This window comes from Ostrea edulis, chromosome 7 (assembly GCF_947568905.1).
Source record: "Ostrea edulis chromosome 7, xbOstEdul1.1, whole genome shotgun sequence".
Taxonomy (NCBI): Eukaryota; Metazoa; Mollusca; class Bivalvia; order Ostreida; family Ostreidae; genus Ostrea; species Ostrea edulis.
In genome coordinates this window covers 60322132-60346085 of record NC_079170.1, presented here as the reverse complement: position 1 = coordinate 60346085, position 23954 = coordinate 60322132, and the positions used below count along the sequence as shown (strand labels likewise).

Below are 23954 nucleotides of genomic sequence, written 5' to 3'. Positions count from 1 at the left end.
TCCACGGTATCTCAGTTTAGATCAGAATAATAAGGATGAGCAATTCTTCATTATTACTTTTTATCAATATCATTGACGATCATAAAACTACAATGAATATGCCGGAAGTTACACGTGCAACCAACGCATGCAATCATGAACTTTTAATTCTTTCACACTGTGGATAAAATATGTACAGTACATCAGATGTCAATGAACGGAACATGTTTTTGTTTTAAGTATACTGAATCCGAATCTCTAATGTAATTTTTCTGTTGAGATTTGTTTTCTAACGTACGCCAGTGATTCAATCTTTTAAAAATTGATATTTGTGTAAATCAACTTAACCAAAAGTACACAAAAATTCACCAAGCACGTAGCAATTAAGAGAGGGAGAGGGGGGTGGGGTTGCCCTATTTTTTTTTCCAACAACGTACTTTTTCTGTTATCAGTTCATGCTAATTTGATTATTCTAACAAGGAGAGGTTGTCCCCTTTTCTATATAGTAGGACTAACCACTTGCCCCCCTTCCATTATTTAGGATTTCGAGCTTTCGGGTGTTGTTATATTTGTTTGTTTGTGTTTGCTTTTCAAAAAATTTCAGATAATAATTGTGAAGTCAATTTCACCTTGCCCCCCCCCCCCCCCTTTTTTTAAAAGACACCCAAAACAATGTTACATACCTGATTACATTTACATGTATATTATCATATGGTTTCCTGGTGATTTTGTTCCCAGGTATCTGATATTCATATTGTTTTTCAGATTACTCATCAAAGTTGTGGTATTAATAGACTTGACAGAATTAAGCACCAAATACTGGATACTTTCTTTAAGGTAAATCGTGGTATTTTTTAGAAAAATGTACTTACGATAAAAGAAGCAATAATTTCTTCCACTCCCAGATAAATAAATGACAAATTGATTTCTTGAAATAGTTTATTATGAGAACTTAATTTTTCCCAACAATCCTTAGAATTTGCGTCATTTTATTGATTTCACCTTATTAAAAAAACAGTACAAATGACTAAATAGGAGACATATTTCAAGCTCTATAAAATCTGTAAAATCCAGGACCTTCCGGGGACTTAGCTCCCTGAGTTCCCACCAGGGTTTCGCCCTGGACGCCTCAAGGCGGCCCCAGACCCCCTGACTCATAAAGTGGTACCCCCAGTAATCTAATTGTGATTGCCGCGCTTGCGTGGAATTTCATCTCGTAACAATAATAATAATACTACATGTATTATAGATTTTAGTGACCTTCACCTTAATACAGACCTTTCATGTAAAACATCATTAAATTTCCATATTGACCTTGGCCTAAAATGACATACATAGGTCATCATGGTAAAGGGAGTGGGGTGGGGGCTTCGTGAGATTTCTCATTGCTATTTGTAAACACTCCAAGGGACAGGAATGGTGTTTAGATGATGTATAAAATCAAAAAGATTTCAAATGTCTCAACTCTCCCTGACCTTAAGATGACTCCTACGTAAACATTTAGCCCCACCCACTCCTGCTAATCAAGTGTCGTGTTTATATCCCTATACAATATACTGATATCGGCAATTCCAAAATAGTTACATGGATGTACAGTCAATCGCAATTGGGCCTTTCCGAAAAGCAGGAAAACAACCTCGAATATATAAAATTACGATAATCCTCTTTTTCCGTATCGAATTTGCATACAACTATAAAAATATTGTGAAACATAAATGATTACATGTGTACTAACTACTGACTTGTCACAGCAGGTGTGGCACGATAAAGATCCCTCCCTGCTCAATGGTCATAAGTGCCGAGCATAGGCCTAAATTTTGCAGCCCTTCACTGGCAATGGTGACGTCTCCATATGAGTGAAATATTCTCGAGAGGGACGTTAAACAATATTCAATCAATCAATCATAGTGGATGGAAACATCCATTTTGTACAAATATCTTACATCCTGTGAACGTATTCATTCATTCGAGGTGTTTTGCCAGAAAGACTCAAACAGTTAAGACTAGTATGTAGTGTATTAAATGTAAATAAAAACACCAATAACAGCATGCAACTCTCTCGTTTTCAATGATAAAATAAAAAGGTAGAATGCTTCTTTATAAAACACTTAAATAACACCTATACATACCGTCTGTTCCCGAATGACGTATCCGTTAAACCCCTGCCCCGATTATCATTTCCAGTAACCAGAAGTGACGTGGGCGATATACTGCTCCACATCCATATGCCAGATACCGGAAGGTGTTTTGATCCTCACAATTCTCGCCTTCGTTGGATCCAAGGGGTAGGGTGGGGGCTGTGGAATATACACCTGTGGCATGATATAGATATCTCCTGGTGGTGCAGATGGCGGAGGTTTGGGAGTTTTCTTCCTCTTTTTCTTTTCTTTCTTTTCTGCCTTGCTAATGGTCCTTTGGATATTTTCCACAGCAAGACAAGCAAGGGGAACTCGGGATTTATTGGCTGGTGCCTCGGGCAAGGTCTCAATGCATGGATTCAGCCTCGCTGTGTTGTTGTCCCGAGACAGAGGCTCAAATTCTTCAACGTGGGGTAAGACATCATACTTCTTTCCTGAGCCTTTTATTGGAAGTGTTTTTTCTTCCTTTGATGGCAATGCATGAGTTATCGGAATTTCGGGAATAACTTTATACATGTTATCATGTATAAATCTCGGTTCCTTGTTCTTTTGGTGGTTTCTGAACCTAAAAAAATCATCTTGTAAAGATCATGTCGGCGTAAAATGAGAACCCTTCCATGTAAATTCTACATGCAGTATGATATGTTGAAAATGGCAAAGTATCCAATCAGAAAATAATTTAGAATAAGGCAGAGGTGTGGGAGTCACCTTGAAGCCGCCAGTGATTCAGTAAAAAGTCTTGAGGTCAGAGAATATGGAAATGTATCATGTTTGGGGAATTTTTTTCAATACTGTATTATCATTATTTTATTTTTGTTATGTTGCCTGGCCTTGTTTTGGAAGGCATTTTCCGATTATTCAAATATTGGAAACTGTTGAACGTTGTGATAAGCGCATACCGATATTATACAGTGCGCGACCGAGACGCCTGCTATACAGTGCTGTTTTAACAACATCAAACTTTGATTTGTCGTTTCAATATCTAATACACGTGCCTCTATTGTTATGTTAAATCTTTATTTTCCCCCTTACATGTTTGTATGCCATGATACAGCTTCGTCATTTACATCACTTGCATTATATTATGCATCGGAAAGGGTATTTTGCTTTTGTGCCGGGTGGATTTATTTTACAAAGGGGTGTTTATAACCCAAGTTGGCTTATTTTTTCGCAAAACAGAGGGTGTTTTAGACCCCAAAATGACAAATCAGAGCGGAGGAGGGGTTATAAGACGGAAGTATGAGATGGAAGTATTCAATATTAGAGCAAACTAAGATAAGAACACGACGAGTGGCAGCAAACCAAGATATGAACACGACGAGTGGCAGCAAACTAAGATAAGAACATGACGAGTGGCAGCAAACCAAGATATGAACACGACGAGTGGCAGCAAAAGATCAAGTTATCAAAGATATTATATAAATATTGCATGTATTTGAGGGTAACATTGAAAATTTTCACCCCGAGAAAACCATTGTCAACCGAGGCGTAGCCGAGGTTGACAATGGTTTCTCGAGGGGTGAAAATTTCAATGTTACCCTCAAATACATGCAATATTTGTTTTATTATACTGAATGTTATGTAAACTGGGAAGCAGAAAAACTTACGTCTGTTGACATTTGATCAATCACTGTCGTGCGATATTTCGTATTTTGATGCGGGTACTCGCGTTTATTACAAACGCTCAAACGACGTCGTCTAGCAATCTACGGCGAACCGTACGCGCATAAATTTGACGCATGTGATAATTTTTTATAATATCACCCGTTGTCAAGTACTGTTACCCGTTGCTAGATACTATCACCCTGAGTCGCGTGTTTTCTGTTCTCAGAGGGTAACAATATGTTTTTTTCAAATGCTTCTCGACCAATCAGGTTCGAGTATTTTACATGAAAGTATAATAATATGATATACAATAAGTATTTATGCCAAAAAAGGCAAAAAATATACAAATTTGGACAAACATGATTTTCAAAAAAAAAAAAAAAAAATGAAAATCAACACATATGAACAAAAGACTCTGGGGGGATTTGAACTCGAGTTCTACGGTTCACCAGCCCAAAGCTTTAACCACTGAGCTACAATGATAGATAAACAAATTGATCAATACAAATAATTTCACAAAACATTTAATTATATATGAATCACCATTTTGTGACGTGGTGTCATACAAAGTATACGCTTTAGTGTAGTGAGTTACTTTAATTTACTTCCAGTCACAATTTTATAATGTTTGAAACTTCAAAAAAAACAAAAAAAAAACAAAAAAAACAAAAAAAAAAACAACTATGTTAATAATAATAATATTTCGAATCATGCAGCAGTGTAAGTGTATTCTGTAATTATAGATGTTACTGGTGGCAAGTACGACTGAACATCAAAAACTACTCTATAAAACAGACTGTATAGAAGGTTTGACTAACAATAATAAGAAGTAAATTGGGGTATAATTTATATGGAATGGATATGGTTGGAACAGCGATGCACTGTGGTAAACATACCAACCTGTATAAAACCACTGATTCACAGCGCAATTTTTTAAATGCAAGATTGGGGTCTTATATCGTCTCAAAAGTTTAGTATTAAAAAATCTATACATATTTTCCCACTATTCTTATATAAAAACGGACAAAGAACTTTTCACCTAATGATACACTATTCTTACGGTACAAGTTATATTATGAAGTCAACCGAGGCTGTTAACTCGAAAAGGAAAAAAAAGAGGGGTGTGTGTGTGTGTTAAACAGTTGAGAATGTGAAAGAGATGTACAGGAAGACTGGTTCGAAAGCAAAAACAGAAGAAACTGTATGCAGAAAACTCACTGAATATGACTGGAGGGGGTCCACCACCTTTGTCACTCGACCCTGTCTCATAGAAAATTATTTAGATCCACCAGGAATCAGCGACTTTAATTCATCGGGATTTCAGGAGGAGTTGAGAATGGAGGCCTCGAGATTCACGGTAGGCCTATTTTATTGTATTATTTACACTAAAGTAAACTAAAACTGCACTTTTCCTAATACAAATACTGATAATTGAAATACGTTTTAATCAAAGGAAATTCACAAGTTGAGTAGTTCGTCTGCAAACTGGCGTCTATTTTTTCCCCCCTCTGGTACACCTAACACTAAGTTGTAACTTTTAATCCAACGATATAATATTTCAGTGAAGGCATTACATAAAGTAGGCATAATTAAAATAATCTGCACACGTACATGATAATGTTGGGATATAGCTAAAAACAAGTCGAACTATTCTTAGACCTACTCACAATGTGAAGGTCACTGTAATCCTGTAGGGTCCTCATACAATTGATTCAATCTCGATTGATTGGTAATGATTGATTGTGTCTTGTTTAACGTCTCTCTCAAGAATTTTCCACTCATATGGAGACGTCACCAAGACTGGTGAAGGGCTTCAATTTTAGACCTTTACTCGGCGCTTACGGCCATTGAGCAGTGAGGGTTCCTTAGCGTGCCACACCTACTGTGACACGGGACATCCGTTTTTGAGGTCATCTCCGAGGACCCATGACATTCACACCTGATGCCAAGCGTTTGGCGATGGAACTGGCACTACCTGTTTTAACGACTTAGGTCTCTCGCGGCCGGAATTCGAACCCCGGCCTTCCGCATGCGGGGCGAACGCTTTAACCACTAGGCCACCGAGGCAGTGATTCCATTTCAATGGTAGAAAAATAATTTGCATAAATGTTAATAGACTGAATTCGATGTTTTTAAACTTCAATCCCATATAATCATTTCAATTTGACATAACATAGATGCAATAAATATTCTTCAGAGAAACTATTGCCCCCCACCACTTTTGACCTCATAGATAATTTTATCCACATACATGTAAATATGATAAATTAAAAATACTATATTGTACTGTACATGTACTCTTACCTGTTTGATAATCAATTAAAGAAATAAGTACATGCACATGTATGTATCTAATATCTGTGTTATTTTATAACAAGTAGTTGGCTTCTTTTTTTTTCGGGGGGGGGGGGTGTTTATTTTGTTGTTTTTTGGTTTGGTTTTTGTTTTGTTTTTGTTTTTTATTGTTGGTTTTTTTTTGTTTTTTTTTTTGTTTCACATAAATAGAAATTATCCCAGAGAATTGTGACAGGATTGATAATTATTTATTCTTTCTCGTATTATTTCTTTAAGGTTTACTTTAACTTAAGACAACGACTTGAAATTCTCAACTCCACCTGTCAACATTGTGTTGTTGTTTTTGTGTTTGTTTTTACACCGAATTAAGTGATCACAAGACTAGTGCATAACCTGTTTTTAATCTACTAAGACTACTTGTTTGCTTTCATTTAATTTAAACGCATAAATAAAATCCGAATGTCAATATTTACTTCTTTTTTTCTCTCTATTTTTTTAAGATATTAAAGATAAATAAATGGAATAGATAAATATTTATGTACAATACAAAATGTATGTGTACATGATTAATAACTCCATTTAGCTTAAATTTAATTATCAATTTATCAAAGATTGTGTAGTTTTTAAAGTTGTATTTGTTTTTTGAAAATAAACAAATAATGATATGATTTGAATAGTTTAATAAGATGAAAGAAATGGGTATATAAATTTACAGCTAACTTTAGTGTATGGGGTGGGATGGGGTGTTACAAACATAAAGTCATGGTTAGGAATTGGTGCACTTCGGTAGTAAACTTAGGGATAAAGGGGCTCAATTTACTCCCCCTCTCCCCCGTGACTTCACCTATGTATCCTGTTTATGAATTTGTTAAATCTTTAAATTTCATTCATGTTTGTAAAAGAAAGAGATGCATTGAATTACATGATAATTATAGCTTTTCTTAATGTTGTAGGAAACCAAACAATATCTTACAATGAAAACATGGCGAGACGGCACAGCTTGGGCTCTACGAGATCTGGGATGTACCTACCTGATTCTTTAGAAAAATTTCAACTTTTGTTTTACTCTATTTCAGCGAAATCATGATTAAAATGTCTCCAAACTTCCCGTTTCTTGTGTTATTTGCCCATGTTTACGTCAAATACACTGTAGCAAGCAAGCAGTCATGTTTAACCACTGGTTAAATGACTTAACCAACCTCTGCAGATTGGTTAACTTTGGTCAATATTTAACCATTGGTTAGGCATGCAATTTAACCACTGGTTAACTTTTCAGCAACAGAATTTAACCATTGGCTCAAAGTTAACCGGTAGACAAGGGATTTACCCACTGGTTAAGGATAACCAAGGTTTTGAGCAACCCAGTCCTGGCCTCTTCTCCCCCCCCCCCCCCCCCCCCCCCCCCCCCCCCCCCCCCCCCCCCGCCTCATCTCTGTTTACACCATTATCTCCCTCTGTCCTCCACATCTTTCCTCTATACTTTCCCCCTCCTCAACCCCACACATAACCCCCACACCTTTCTTCTATACTACCCCCACCCACCCAACCCCTCTCTCATCCCCGTGTACATGATGTTCGAAGTCGTCTACATAACCTCCACACCTTCCCTCTATATACTATCCCCCTCCTCACCCCCACACCCCCGTACACAATCTCCACGCCTTTCTTCTATACTGCCCCCCCCCCCCCTCACCCCCACACATATCCTCTATACAATTGGTAACGAAAGCAAAGGCTTAACTCAATTGTGACGTCAGACATCTGATTACTATTTATATTATAAAATTTATTATTATGTTTATTCATCAAAGCGTGATAACTCTGGCGGGCTGATAAGAAGTATGGATGCCTTGATAGAAAACAAGTTTTAAAGTCATACCTAGATTTACTTGAGGAATGTTGGCTTGTTTGTCTCTTCTGGAAGAAAAAAATGTAGGTCAACGAATTATGAAGATATTTATGATATTCTTTGTTAAAACATTTAAAGTGATTTTTTCTTGTTAAAATAATTTCTTTTAACTTTAGAATTTTGATCAGAGTTGTGGTTTGCAGTTGATTATAATTCGTATTCAATGCCGGTACGGTAGCACGACTTTACACGCCTTTAAGTTGAAGAGTTCCACTAATATAATGGAAATCACAAATATTCGGAATGTTCAGTCTCCCAATGACATACGGAAGGTAGATTCCTAGAAGTCATTTAGGAGGTTGCTCGAAAAGAGTCGCTGTGCAAATGCGCAGTGTGTGAGCTCAACGTTACTTTCTTTAACTATTTTAGCCCTATTTAAAGGACACAACGCATGTTTCTAAACTTTTTCATTTTTTCAGCAAAATTAATTCTTTTCATGCTTAAAACTACTTTAAATGTGTTTTTAATGAAATATTTTGCGTAGTTTTCGAGTTTGAAAGCGATGAAATTCAAATCTTTACTTTCGCTATTTTACGCGCCATCATGTTTGACGTCATATGCGCCCTCGGGATTGAAAACATCTATTAGCCATTTCATAAACAGATTGGATTTAATCGACAAAAAACCAATTATCACGGTAACGGCTTGTAAATAACATTGCATTAAGGTGTTTTGTACCATGTTAGGGTGCACTAGTTGTCGAAAGAAAGGATTTAGACTGAGTATTTTTCAATTTTTCGAATGAAGGTACCAAATAGTTTGTAGACAGCGATCCATATAAACATTATTTACTCACAATATTGCCGATTTCATACTCGCTCTCCTTGCTATATTTGGGTATTTACATAGCTTATTTTTTAATATATCGCACTACTTTCACAATCAGTTGATCGAAGAAGGGCGCATGTGACGCCACTGTACCTCGTGACTACCTAACTTTTTGACATCGGGGCTTGTATTTAAATATGTATTGTGGTTAATTATCGTAATATTTCGGCGAACGAACTATTAGAATAAAGAAGCATAAAGAAGACAAAATGATGTAATTTTGTATACTTTGAAACATGATATGTGTCCTTTAAGTTCCCTTTGAAATTTGTGAATTAATTATTTTTTTCATTACTTTTGTCTCCTCCACCCCCTTTCTTTATATAGTTTTCCTTTAGTGCTTTTAACTTGTATTTATGTCTTTCTTGTGCTTTTTCGTAAAGGTCATTGGAGACGATTTTCAAAAAAAAAAAGTTTGTTTTGCACGAAAATGTGTTCTTCATTAATTACTTATAATATGTAAATAAGTCATTCAGAAAAAAAAATCGTAAGCTAATAGACGTTATTGTATAGATCGTCAAATGTTGCTGTGGTATGAAGTATCAAAATAGTATGATGACTTATCGCCTTTGCTTGATGAAAGTGTATATATATCAAATGAAATAAACCAATTTTAACGGTAATGCAAGAGTTGGGGGATGATTTTTTTTAATGAAGTACAAATTTGTACGTCGGTATACTTACTGGGGACAAAATAAAATGAAATAACATATTTTTTTCCTTAAGTAAAGTGATAGTAAATTAGTCTTCATATAGGCCCTAATGTCGCAAATTTTATTGTAAAAGAATGTAAAATTAGTTACTTATATTTGTTATTATATTCACTTGTACATATTACATGTAAAAATCCTAATGAAAAGAAATTCAAAATACGGCGCTCACGATGTACATGCAAAGGAAATTATGACCTGGCTATAAAATATATCCGAGTCAGGGTGGGATTTAGGCACGTAGAACCAAGGGGGTGAGGGGGTACCCACCTTTTTTGTCATTCAACCTTCAACTTGACACCCCCCCCCCCTTGAAAAAAAAAATTAAAACGATCCTGCGTGTCTGCATGGGGTTAGAAATATTGCAAGTAATAACTATCTATATTTCTATTATCATCATCAGAGAATATACTCTGAAAATTATCATACATTTATCATTGACCAGTCAGTATTATTTCAACCGATTCGGAATAAAAAGGATCTCGATCTTATTCGTCCTCCGATAAAAAAAAAATCGTCGATATCAGGCTGGCATTCACATTAATTATGAGTTCAAAGTGATATCCTTGTATAACAAACTATGGTTCCTCATTCAAAAACTTCTCCAATTGCGAATAAATCGGCTATGAGTTTGCTTTTGTTTTGAATCGCAAATCTGATCGTGGTATCTTATGAAGTCACAAATTCGAAAAATCAGGAACGATAATCGGGTAACGATTCTCTATTCAGAGTACCTTTGCACTCTGATTTCTTAGAGTTAATATCGTTATTAATCTCAAAAAACCTTTTTATGAGGAGTCTAATGAACAAAGTTGATAATTATGGAGAGAAAAAGTATTGTTAAAAATCGTGTCCGATGACCTTCTTGGACATGTATCTTACTGCTTAATTTTGTGTTGTCTACTACTCCCTGACTCTTTTAAGTAATGTGTTTGTGCGTTTGTGTGTATGTATGTGCTTGTGTGCGTGTATATGTGTGTGCGTGGTTTACTATCGTTTACATGAATGTGTTTGTATGTATTTGTTATTTGATATTCTGAAGTTCTGTCGAAATACAATTAAGTTCCTCAGAGCAATGTCAGTCGTACTGCTGCATGTGTTCAACACAAATAGATATATTCCAAACTGAGCTGAGAACAACTCTTAACCTTAGACACGAATACCCGCATCGATATGCGAAATATCGCATGACAGTAAATTTTGATACTGTTGATTTCACAGAGTGTGATCCGGTTTTCCGAATCACCACGCTGTGGTTTTCCGATTCCGTATCAGTATCTTCTGAAACTGATGCCGTTCACTGTATGTCTGTGTATTTGATAATTTGGATTACATTTATTTATACCTTATAAACGTGGATTTAAAAATGCATACGGGATAAATAATACATTCATCATACTACAGTAACTTGATCCGAAGATTTAGATCACGTCTCATTGACAGGCGCGGATCATCAGATCAAACTCAACGTTTCGCGTTTTGTGTGATTTGATGACCCGTGCATGTCAACTTGATGTGATCTGACTCTTCGGATCAAGTTACTGTAGTAATAATATGTATTTATTATATACCCATCAATGTATCGTTCTTTGATCCTGTGGATTTCACAGCGTGTGATCCGTTTTTCCGGATCACCATACTGTGGTTTTCTGATTCCGTATCAGTATCCCCTGAAACTGATGCCGTCACAATGCATCAACGCAACGTTATTTGTGGAAAATATTGACCGCTTCACAAACAAAATTGCGTACACAAAACATAATTTCATGGTATGTCTGTGTTTTTGATAATTTGGATTGCATTTATTATCTTATAAATGTGGATTTAAAATGCATAAAGGGGCATATAATAAATTTATCATTACTACAGTAACTTGATCCGAAGAGTTGGATCACGTCTCGTTGACAGGCGCGGATCATCAGATCAAACTCGACGCTTCGCGTCTCGTGTGATCTGATGATTCGCTCCTGTCAACTCGACGTGATCCGACTCTTCGGATCAAGTTGCTGCAGTAATAATATATATTTATCATATACCCATCAATGTTTCGTGTTTTGATACTGTTGATTTCACAGAATGTGATCCGGTTTTCCGGATCACCATACTGTGGTTTTCTGATTCCGTATCAGTATCCTCTGAAACTGATGACGTCACAATGCATCAACGCAATGTTTTTTTGTGGAGAAGAAACAAAACTGCGAAAATATAATTTCACTGTATGCCTGTGTTTTTGATAATTTAGAATACATTCATAATTTTAATAAATGTGTATCTAAATATACATAAGGGGGTATATAATAAAGTTATCACTACGGATCGAGTTACTGTAGTGATGATATATATGTACACACCACCTCTCACCGTTCGTATCAATGAGTTGAACAAAGAGGAAACCACTATACGGTAAGTCGGTTACGTGTTACGTTACTGGGTATCGAATAGATTTCAATCCTCTAAATATATCCGTAGTACATTGATATTTATTGTTTGTTGTTGAGAACCATTTTATTGCACATTTTGATTAAATCGAAGTCGATCAGTACAACTTATTAATATGATGAAAAACTGTACTGTATTTCCAATGCAATTCCATAATCAATTCATTTTATTGAATACAATTTACAGGACATTTCATTTACAACCTGGCAACTTGTCTTTGAAGTTACAGTATTGAAGCTTCGGGTCCCATCCTGTACTTGGCGGGCACTGCTTGATCTCTACACGTCCCCAGGTACAGACATAGAACTTAGTGCAGTCTTTTGGATTGGGATAGTTACCAAACTTTGCAGGGCATGTAAAATTCCCGGAACCTGAATGATTTACAAAACAGTAAAGATATGAAATCACTTAGTTTTGAAACTATCACTATAATCATTTAATTATACATTTCAGTACATGCACTTGAGAATTACAGTGGTGAAGAAAGATCTGATTTCATTATCATTTTATCAGCTGTGATTAGATATCAGAAATGTTTTAATAATGCATCTCGTACGTATCATTAAGGTAATGTAATGATTTCGGATATTTGAGGTACGACCATGCGGAGTTCTTAATTAGTCACTGTTTATATCACGTGATCTCATTTGTGTATAAATACCGAGACTCCGCAGTCGTCTGGGTCATTCAAAACCCAGCCAAGTACAGAGGACGAAATTATGTGTATGGCATGTCAAACATTGCAATATTTGATCTTTTCCATTTGTATTGTATGATTTTCCATTTGCATTGTATAATTTTTCATCTGCATTTTGTATAATTTTCATTTCTAATACGGAACTTTCGGGATGTGCCGGAACGACCGATTATATTTGACGTTTACACACCACGGTCACGTGATAATAACCAATTGTAGGGCAAAGTTGACATCGATACAAATGGTGTTTAGCTAGCACCACGGTCCGTAAAGAGCTATGAGCAATCCCACGATGACGATCCGAGTCACTATTGGTGCCTAGTACCTGCGTGTAAATTAGATGGAGGGGAAAAGGTGCATTTAGACGCGTATCATTGGATGCAAGGCGTGAGGTTTTACCGATATCCTCAAGATATTCCCTAGATTTATTTCTCTCGCCAACTCGCATATTTTAATCAAATGCATTTTCCTATAAAATGGTTGTAGTAATTCCTTTCTTTCAAAGATAGCATTTAAATGCAGGAATTTGATAGCAATTGAAGAATTCCATGTTTGTTTACTTTGTTGTTATTGTAATCCGGAAGTGACATGCCCTACAATTGACGTTCAACGCGCGATAAAAGTCGAGTGGATTCGTATCTCGAAAGTTCCGTATTGTTAATTGTTTTTTTTTTTATATTTGTATTCTATATTTTCTATTCATATTGTATAATTTTTCATTTGTATTCTACATGTATATTTTCCATTTGTATTATATAATTTTTGCGTTTGAATTGTATAATTTCCATTTGCATTGCAAAATCTTTCATTTGTATTGTATCCAAGGGATTGTTTCTTTTGATTTGTTACGAAGGATTTCATTAGTTTGGGTCCCAGTTATATATTTTAGCCGTCACCAGCTGTAGGTGACGTACCACAAATAGACTTACTATGCTCAGCGCACAGTGGTATAGCAGTGGGGCCATGTTTTTTTTTTAACGTGTCAACGCCTGTCGCCACACTGATTTTACTGATTTTAAGGTCACATTATCCGTGATTTTCACTTTTAAATAGCCATGCGTTTGGTGAAGTTAGAGCGGTCTTTACGTCTAAGATTTGGTGCAGCCATGACACGAGTAGAATTCGAACATGCGACCTCACGGTTACGTACCAAAGGTATTATCACTGAACTACTGCGACCGGTTCCATATAGGATTTGTATAGAAATGTCGAAAAAAGCATGAATGTACGTTTTCTTAATTTGCCAGAACGCACTTGTGTCAGGGGACTTCGCCCCCACCCCCGCACCCACCACCACCACCACCACATGGCCGTAGGAACCCCCGGTTGTGTGAAGTACTATTTATCAGTGACGTAACACCCCCAATGTGACGTAGGTCATGACGTGTAACAACTTTTTCAAAGCTTGTAAAGTCTCAAGCTGTCAAGACCTGTTTCATTCTTGGTCCAAGAGTAGACACTATCGTAGCAGTGTAAGATCAACCTTCCGCACAGTTTTAACTTTGATTATATTTCACAATGTATGCCCAGACGGACGAAAGAAAGGCATTTTTCGAAAAAGTGCACGAAGAAGCAAGGAATGCAGGAAAAAAGGGATGGGGAGCACTAAGTTTTCTTGTTGAACTCAAAGGGCAAATGTTTAAGAAATATCCTCTTCCAACAAGCATACCTAATATCCCAACTAGTCTAGTCAATCTAGCTCATAAATGAGCAAAACCTCAAACTAATTGCAACAGAAATGAAATTTTGATTATTCATGCAAGAAAACACATGCAAACAACATATTAAAAATCGGCTTTTGTATTTCCATGGGAAAATTGGAATTTTGGGGTAAAATGATGTGTTTTTCATGAAAATCGCTAAAAACTGGAAATTGAAGAAAATGTCCATTTTATGTAACATACAGTAAAAATAATCTCAAATTTCAACCTGGAAATGTTCGATTAAAATTTTTACAGCAGAATATATTCTTTCCTTGACTGTAATTTTGGGGTAAAATCTTGCTTTTTTGAATATAATTGTTAAAGATTGAAATTTTAAGAAGAAAACCTACATTTTGTCATACATTTGAGTCTACCAATGAAAAAATGAAGTTAGGATTTATTTTAAAAACTGCTCAACAGGTAATATATATAAATTATTGGCAATATATATGAAAAATACCATTTTAGGTAGGAAAACCTACCTTTTTCTAAAACAAAAATAGTGAAAAACTGGAAATGATAGGAAATGACTGTTTTATAGAAGAGATGACATTGATCTTATAAATTTAAGAATAAAACGTCCAAATGCACAACTAAACTTTTCTGCACCAAAATTTATTTTCCCTTTCCGAATTTTGGGTTGAAATCTTCATTTTCCAACAAAAATCGTTAAAAACTGGATTTTGGAAGAAAATACTTTTTCCTGTCCATTAGGCATATATGAGTTACCACATGAAGATTTAAACATTAAAATAAACTGTTAACACAAAATAAATGCCCCTTCAAACATGATCTGTTAAAGATGACCTACATTTTTGCAGTTACTCCCCTTACATCGGAAGTTGGAGGCGCGCTTACCATTCCGGTCCTATGTTTCACATAAATACATGTAGTATTTTAAAACAAACAGTGTATAGTAAAGCTTACGTTACCAAATTCTTTATTAAGCTGAGTTTTAACAGTTTGTACTACATCTATGACGAAACAAGGTTCAGTTTCTTCGATTTTATAAAGAAATCTTTAATACGTGCACTTCGTCAAATTCTAGAGTTTGGGAAAGAGGGGGGGGGGGGGTTGGGGTTATAGCCGTATTTGATGTTTAGTTCTATCCAAATTATTGTGCAATTAATACCGAGAATTTCAGAAGTAATCTGTTTTAAAAACAATGGACACATAGAATTAAAAGCAAAATGAATCAGGCACGCAACATCGTAAAAAAATATGGGGGGGAGGGGGGGTTGAAGATAATTTCACAATATTGCCTGAAAATTGACAAGTTAATTTTAATCCAAAGTTATAAAAGTCCTTGATGGTGTGTGTGGTAGTGGTGGTGGTGGTGGGGGGGGGGGGGGGCTAAGGTTGTTCTCTCAGTTCAATTTTACACTTCCACTGTGTACAGTTCACGACAATGCTATTTTAAAAAAAAAAAGAAGAGGGGGGGGGGGCAACCAATCTGTTTAAAAATCGACCTCTGTACGTAAAAATTTATCAACTTTGCATGTAATGATGAAAGGTGTAGAGCCATTATTGCTACGTGCTTGATAATTATATAAGTGATCATTTGAGTAATTGCAGTACAGTTCAGTCCATATTTTTACAAGTACAACGGCTAGTGTCAAAACGTTCAAAAGTTTATCTGGCGCGACTTGTAATTTAGTTTTAACGGATACGAGAATTGCTGAAAGCAGTGATAAGCCCCAGTTCGAAGGATCTAAATTAATAATTTCTTTAGTCCACTCTATGACTTAAAAAAAGTCTTGCAGTGCTCCTCTTCTGAAGCTGTAGTTAGTAGTTAGTGGGAATGATTGAACTTATAAAAATGATATTGTGTTAAACAATTCTTCACAAAGCAAATCTCCTATAAGTGTCTTTATGGTATTCCATCGTACAAAGTCGATATGACATCGACACCAGAATATATCTTTTTCTCTATGAAATCCTCATATAGGAAGGTGAAGATAACGAACAGTGATCCATCTCGTAACTCCTATAAGCAATACAAAATCGAGAGGTGGGCAAACACGGACCCCTGGATATACCAGAAGTGGGATCAGGTACCTATGAGGAGTAAGCACCCTCTGTTGACCGGTTACACCTGCCGTGAGCTCTACATCTTAATAAGGCAAACGGAGTTACCCTTATTCAATATCATTGTGCCAAAAACGGCCTAACAATCTATATGAAACAAGTCAGACAGATTTGACCCAATGATAGGTTGTATTGGCAAAGTAGATTGTTATAACGACCATATAATTCGCGAAATGCTGACTTTAAACGAAACAGTTGAAACTCCTTCACCATCAACTTGTTTGTCAGTAGCCTGCCTCCATTTAAAAACTAATCATATACAGAATTTTTTCGCGATTTGTCTACATTTTGACCATACAGGACCTGTTCCGATGTCGAACATTCTTGACGTTGTGTCGCATCCTGTGAATGCATGTAGAAAGGGCAAGGATTGACAAACTTCGTTTCCTAAAAAGACGTCTGGTTTTAACGATATTCTTCACTTAGGGACAAGATAAAAAATTCAATGTCTCACAAAAAACTAAGTTCATATAGTTTTCACCAAGACCCCCCCCCCCCTTTAAAACTTAATCTGACAAATGTTGAAACTAATCGAATAACAAGAAAAGAAACGTACTAATATATATAACACTCTGTATACCTTTTCTACTGTTTATTCACAAATGAAAGTGTACATTAAATCTATTAAATGTTCATTAATATGTTTTAAATATTATGTGGTATTCAACAGTCGTTTGTCTTTTTCCTTTTTCCACTAAAGTGTTATCGATGTCGGATGACAGAAACTTACGGGAGTTTTTATTCCCCTCCCCCTAACTAATTGAATTTAAATTTTCATCCGACATTGATCTCGTCCCTTAGGGCAATTATGTTTATTTCAGAGTTCGTTGCTATTTCTGTGCTTTATATAAAGACATTTCAAACACAAAGTGCATTTTGTATGATCCTCTAAAATTTACGATAAATAACTGTATCCCATTTCCATTCTCAATGATCGTGTGCCAGCGTGGCGAGAATTCCATTGTCATCGAAAACAAGTTTTATCTTGAATAGATGGCCGGGCGGTCTAGCGCGGTGTTCGCATGCTGCTAGGAGATGTGGTTCCGCAGGCCGTGAACCCAATACTAATTAGAAAGAGAAACTACTCGATTTTACATCAAATCATGATTCTATATGCGCAAGTGTTTACTTACATTGATTTTTATTATTTATATTATCAATGTTTTATTATCATTATTATTACCCATGAATGACTCCCCAAACCTGAATTTGAAAAGGAAAAGCAAAAACACTTTACTTACTTAGTTTTATAAAAGTTTTTAATACAAAACGCTTGCTCAAATGATGAAGATACAAAATAACTGAAACTTTTAACCTGAATGGCTTTCCATACTTTCTTTTTTAACAACCGTAATTCACCCTTGTAAATTGACACTAATTCTTTAAGAGTTTATTCATAATTGATTATTCATAACTTCTAAAGTAAATATTGTGTTTTATAATTAAAATTAATTCAATAGAGGGTCAAACAAAATATTTTGAAGCTTTATTCGTGAAAGTTCCCCGGGAATGGAAGTCGGCAAAGAATATGAGATGCTGAGCAATATTGGATGTATATAGAAGGTCTTAAAATCACCGTTTTAATACAACTGTTAAGCTGTTTAATCGCGTTTTTGATTACATGCACTTTAGATCGTCGTGTATAACTTTATTCCGATGACTGTCACAGTTAAGTTACTCCCCTTTACATGTACGGCGTGCCGTAAACACCACAAAATATCGATGGTTTACTAAAACATTTAAGTCTAAATTTGAAATATTTCCCATTGTCCGATTTTGTCCGATTTTTTGTATGTTGTTAATCACGCATTTGTTTATCAAATTCCATCGAGTTTGTCTCTGTTGCAATTACTTTGAGGTGATTTGCTAGATTGACTAGACTAAACCTCGAATATTCGAAAAGATGCTGTTTCCTCAGAGATTTATCCAAATGTTGCTACTTCTGAGCTTATCCCGATTCAGATATATGGTGATGGGAATTGTTTATTCAGAACTCTCTCTCTTTTGTGTTTGAACATGAGGACGATTTTAAGGAAATGAGGGTACGAATTGTGTTTGAACTTGTTTCAAACCTGAAGCGCTACACGAATGAAAACACTTTTGTGTCCATGTCCACAAACAAAAGTTCACTTCAATATGTCTTTGAAAGTTCCCTGTCAGAAGAGTGTTTAATTACTGGTGATTTGATTGCTTCGTTACAAAAGGAAACAATAAAAACAACCCAGAACGGTTACTATTCAAGCCTTTTACATATGTTTGTAGCTTCTAACGTTTTGCAAAAAACCAATCATGTCGATTTTCCCCGAGGTGCAAAACCCTGTTGTAAACAGACAAGATCATTATCAGCTTATTGTTCCTCTTGACCGTGCTGATGTTAAAGAATATCAGGATGCTATCCACATCATGTGGACACAAACAATTGCTACAAAAATAGATGGTTGGACACCTAATCATTTTTTGCCTGTATTCACAAGCATGAGGAACCTCTTTCAAAGCGTTCGATGTTATCTTTTGAGGATTCTGAACCTCATCGCTCATTTGAACCAAAACAGTCACAAGATAGTCCTTCTCCACTCTTGGAGTCTAACACAAATGAGAAGTCTATTGAAACAGGTAAATTGGGGGAAACTGCAAACAAAGAAACAGACAAACATGTTGAGGTTGCTTCCTTTATTGATTCTTCTTCTTCAGAAGATGATATCTCAGAAATACCAGTTCAAAAGGCCCAGGTTGTACATGAAAAATGGCATACACCAGAGATCGGTAGTACCCCAAATCAGCCACGGAATATTTTCTTTCCAGCAAAAAAGTTTGGTAAAAAGATAAGATCTTTCAATGCCTCCTGGTTTGATCGGTGGTCTTGGTTACATTATGTAGAAATCAAAGATGTTGTATTCTGTTTTCCTTGCATAAAATCATTTCAGAAGAAGACTCTCATTTGTCACAAGAAAGAAAAAGCTTTCATATCAAGTGGTTTTAAAAACGAAAAAAGCAACCACAAAATTCGCCGCACACGAGAAAAGTGATTGCCATAAAGAGGCAATGTAAAGGGGGTTTACGATAAAGGAGGAGGTTAAAGATGTTGGAGAATGTCTTTCAAAGACGCACGAAGTCGAGAAAAAGTCTAACTAATTTGTTTAAAATCACAAACATTTTGAAGTTTCTTGCTCGACAAGGAATTGCTCTTCGGGGTGACAAAGACGAGAAAAACTCGAACTTTAATCAACTTCTCATGCTAGAGGCTAAACGCGATCCCCAGCTTCAGGAATGGCTACAACGCAAGACAAATAAGTATGTTGCTCCAGATATGCAAAATGAAATTTTGCAGGTGATGGGGTTGCAGGTTTTGCGACAAATTGTTGCTTTCATCAAATCGTCTGAATTCTTTTCAATAATGGCAGACGAAACATGAGATATTTCCAACAAAGAGCGACTTGTTTTATGCATTCGATGGGTTGATCAACATTTTACCGCTAATGAAGATTTATTAGGGATGTACTGTCTTTCTGACATTGGGGCTAATTCAATAACCCTAGCAATTAAAGATGCCCTTTTGAGGTTCGATCTGCCTATCAACAAAGTACGAGGCCAGTGTCATGACATGGCTGCTTCTATGGCTGGTTCAAAGACAGGTATTGCAACACAAATTCATGCATTTACATACACTGTTATGGTCATGCTCTTAACCTAGCTTGCAGTGATTCTATTAAGGGATGTAAGTTGCTTAGAGACACCCTGGACATTGCAAAGGATATAACAAAGTTGATTAAAGAATCTCCAAGAAGGGAGATGATTTTCAATACATTAAAAAATGCCCAAAATCTAGAGAAAACGTCAGCGGGAATAAGGGTTTTGTGTCCCAAAAGATGGACAATAAAAGCCGACCATTTTTGAGCATTTTGTCAAACTATGAAATTCTAAGAAATGTTTGGGATGAAAGCCTCCAATACGTGCATGGGGTAGAAATGAGAAACAGAATTAGGGGAGTGGCTGCTTATATGTGCAGGTTTGATTTCTTCTTTGGGTGTTTACTGAGTGAAAAACATTTACGTTATAGTGATAATTTGGCAAGGGCTCTGCAGGTTCCAAATCTTTCGGCGAGTGATGGTCAAAAAATGGCATCAACGACAATAAGTGCTTTGCAAAGTCTCCGAGATGAGACAATCTTCACTCAGTTTTACGAGGAAGTTGTTGAAAAAGCAAAACAGATGAACATCGATGATCCTGTTCTTCCTAGAAAACGCAAAATTCCTCGTAAACTTGATGATGGGACAGCAGCACATACTTTTTCATCGTGTGCATATATGTATAGGAAAGATTTCTACGAAGCATTAGATCTGCTTTTAGCTGGCATAAAATATAGATTTGACGAATCAGGTTACAAAGCTTATGTTAATCTTGAAAACCTCGTAATTAAGGCTTGCACAGGTCAAACGTTTGAAGAGGAATTCAATTTCGTCACGACCCTGTATGATACAGATTTGAAGCCAAAGGATCTTCACTGCCAGCTTATAATGTTAAAGACTGTTTTGCCAAAAGACTGTACGCCAGATATACCAAGTATGGTTGAATTTTTCTGACATTCAAATGAAAAAAGTCTGTTTGCCGAGATCCTCAAAATTCTCAAACTAATTTTGGTACTTCCTGCAACTAACGCTACCAGTGAGCGCTCATTCAGCGCCTTGAAAAGATTGAAAACATCACTGAGATCAACAATGAGCCAAATACTAACAAACAATTTGCTTTTATTACATGTTCATAAAAATGAGACTGATGAACTGAATCCAGAAAAAAATAGTTGAGGAGTTCGTAAGTGAAAATGAACACAGACTGGCAATTTTTGGAAAGTTTACCGAGTACTAAATACCTTATGACTCAGAAATGATTGATAACAAAATGATAAAGATATAAACAAAACAAAAAAGATTTTAAAAAATCCTTAACACCCCCCTCCAAAAACAACAACAAACAAATCTTAAAATTAAAGTTGAGGGGTTTTCTGGGAAACTAATTAGATTCTATGTACATAATTAGATTTATGTACATGACGTACACCTTAATGCTTGCACATATTTATGCAGTTGTCTTTTTACTAATGGTTTTGTCGATATCACTTTTTTGTCGTAAATTACTTTGGTGTGCCCCCCCCCCCCCCCAAGTGAAATTGCTTCCTACGGGCCTGCACCACCACCACCAAGGCTTTGTCCTGGACTCACTAAGGGTCTTAAGACAGTCCCCAGACATCCAGCCGTTTACTGCATCCTTTCATTCAGAATTATCAAGATCAGCCAGTGACTAGTTTAATTTTAAATGTGCTGATCACAATAGGAGCATGGGGAGGGGGGGGGGGTTGTCACGAATTTCATATTTGTACTGGTGATCCCCCACGTTAAGAAGTTAGGCATGAAATATATTAAGTTTTTATTGCAAAAATGGGGAGGGAATTGGAATCCGTATTTCATATCTTTTTTACGCTATTGTATAAGCTATAACATGAATACACTCTACACGCAGATGGAATGAAATGACACAATATGGTATTCAATATATAGTATTTAATGTATCTAATGTCAACTATTTACGAGAAGTGTGAATGATATAGACATACATGTATTGTGACAGAGGTTAACAAACGAGAATGTGGCATGTACTCCGATCTACAGTATTTTTTATCATCTCTTAATATGAATGTCAAATACGAATGAAAAAAAAAATCTTAAGCAATACGCAGAATAATAAATCAAATTTAAAAAGTATCATTAAAACTGTCAAATTAAACATATTCCAAAATGAAATTTAGGCAATGACGTACAGAAAATGTGACTACCTGATTTAGCTTTCGGAATATGAAATTTGCATCCCACGTCCTCCGTATGAACACAGGTGACATTGTCCTTGTGCCATGCCGTTCCCAATGGGCACTGCATTGTCACGTTCATGCCGTGATCACACACGTAGTATTTACGACAGTCTTTTTCATGGGGAAATGTTTCTCCATTTTTACAATCTAAAACAAAATAACAAAAAGAAAACATTTTAGCGAATAAAATACCAAGAAGATACAAATGTAAATTATGAGTACCGATCGCCGATGAAGTATAGGGTTTTTTAAGGGTGGAGGGGGGGGGGGGGTAGGTCCGTGTACATAAGAATATATCAAAGTGAATTGACCAATATTTTTTATAGAAATAAACAAAGAATATACTTACTGACATCTTTTTTCGCGTTGACGACTGCTACCAACACACTACAAAATTATTTTTCACGGTTACTATAGATAACAATAAGCTTTTCATACATACTATGTACATGTATATGCAATTAAATATAAGGAGTGTCTTTAAACTAAGAATTGGAGAATTTAGCCATTGATTCGGCAAGTTTTCGACTCTCAATCAGGTCACGGTGACTTGGTGTGCATACATGTACAAAAAGTGACGTTATGCATGATATTCCCTGCATCTAGTCAAAGCCGTGACTCGGTGGGTGCTCACATATGGCCACGTCAAAACTATGACGTAGTGACTGTTCCTTCGCCAAACACTCGGCATTTACAAGTGAAAGTCGTGGGTCTCTAGGATCTTTTTTTCAAAAAGAGTTCCTTGTCTCGACAGGCGTTGGCACGATGTATAACTCATTATGCTACGGCCCTGTGCGTTATACATGTACATGTAGAACTCATTATGCTACGGCCCTGTGCGTTATACATGTACATGTAGAACCCATTATGCTACGGTCCTGTGAGTTATACATGGTCAACATTTGTGACACATCACCTGCAGCTGGGGATGTCTTTATAAATGTGAACAGTTCTCGAAGGAACGTAAAACAAACACTACTTTAAATATTTCTTAATCCACAAACCAAAGTGTAAGCTCACCATAGCATAAGAAGCACACCAGTCTTTTTGAAAGCCATCTGCATTTCAATTCCTCTCCTGGAATAGTAGAAAAGCAAGATTATAAAAATGTTATGACTACAAATTAAAATTTACATGTATAGGAAAGCTTTGATTATTTAAAAGAATGTTTTTTTTTTTGTTTTTTGTTTTTTTGAAATTATAAAATAGAAATGCGGACCTTTCTCCAACCTGTTACGGAATGAAAATGATTTTGTGATCTCGCAATTCCGTGCTATCGATTTTATCATTAATGTGTTTTTTTCCAGAAATTTAAGAAACACGATATTCAGTCTGCAACATGTAGTGCACGAATGCATATTGATTAGAATTTCATGCGCAACAAATTGTAGACTTTCACCATAGTTTACCTTCTGATGTATTTACAAATCGTTGCTATTTGCTTCTGTCACCAGAGTTTGATCATTATTGAGAAAAATATTTACAAATCTGTATATCTACAAATTTCTACATTTATATCAACAAATGGTAAGTGGTACAGTAAGTACATATATGTCTACATAAAAATTTGAAATTAATGAATTCGGCACTCGAAATAGAACAATTACAATTACAAAGGCATTCAACATTTCAAAACATATTTCTCTTGTTCTCTTTTATTTCAATTTCAACCAGCCTAGGAAATGTGTCAAACATCTACCCTA

The 23954-nt window shown here is 35.9% G+C and overlaps 2 protein-coding genes across 2 annotated transcripts; both read right to left on the bottom strand.

Moving 5' to 3' along the window:
- Positions 1-2153: 2153 nt before the first annotated feature.
- Positions 2154-2633, bottom strand: LOC125653760 (uncharacterized). The gene has a single exon (XM_048883359.2). The coding sequence runs from the start codon at positions 2631-2633 to the stop codon at positions 2154-2156; it is 480 nt and encodes a 159-aa protein (XP_048739316.2).
- Positions 2634-12046: 9413 nt separating this feature from the next.
- LOC125657036 (peritrophin-1-like) lies at positions 12047-23600 on the bottom strand. The gene is made up of 5 exons (XM_048887672.2): positions 23471-23600; positions 23272-23328; positions 22601-22638; positions 22219-22398; positions 12047-12274 (listed from the first exon to the last, which is right to left on the bottom strand). Exons 2-5 carry the CDS (start codon positions 23313-23315, stop codon positions 12096-12098), a joined length of 441 nt encoding a protein of 146 aa, XP_048743629.2. The 5' UTR covers positions 23316-23328; positions 23471-23600; the 3' UTR covers positions 12047-12095.
- Between the last annotated feature and the right edge of the window lie 354 nt (positions 23601-23954).

Coding starts and splice junctions, on each gene's coding strand:
- LOC125657036 (XM_048887672.2), bottom strand. CDS start 23,315: ATGCAGATGGCTTTCAAAAAGACTGGTGTGCTTCTTATGCTATG. Junction 22,639..23,271: donor GGTGTGCTTCTTATGCTATG/GTGAGCTTACAC, acceptor ATAATTTTGTAG/TGTGTTGGTAGCAGTCGTCA. Junction 22,399..22,600: donor CAACGCGAAAAAAGATGTCA/GTAAGTATATTC, acceptor ATTTTGTTTTAG/ATTGTAAAAATGGAGAAACA.
- LOC125653760 (XM_048883359.2), bottom strand. CDS start 2,633: ATGTATAAAGTTATTCCCGAAATTCCGATAACTCATGCATTGCCATCA.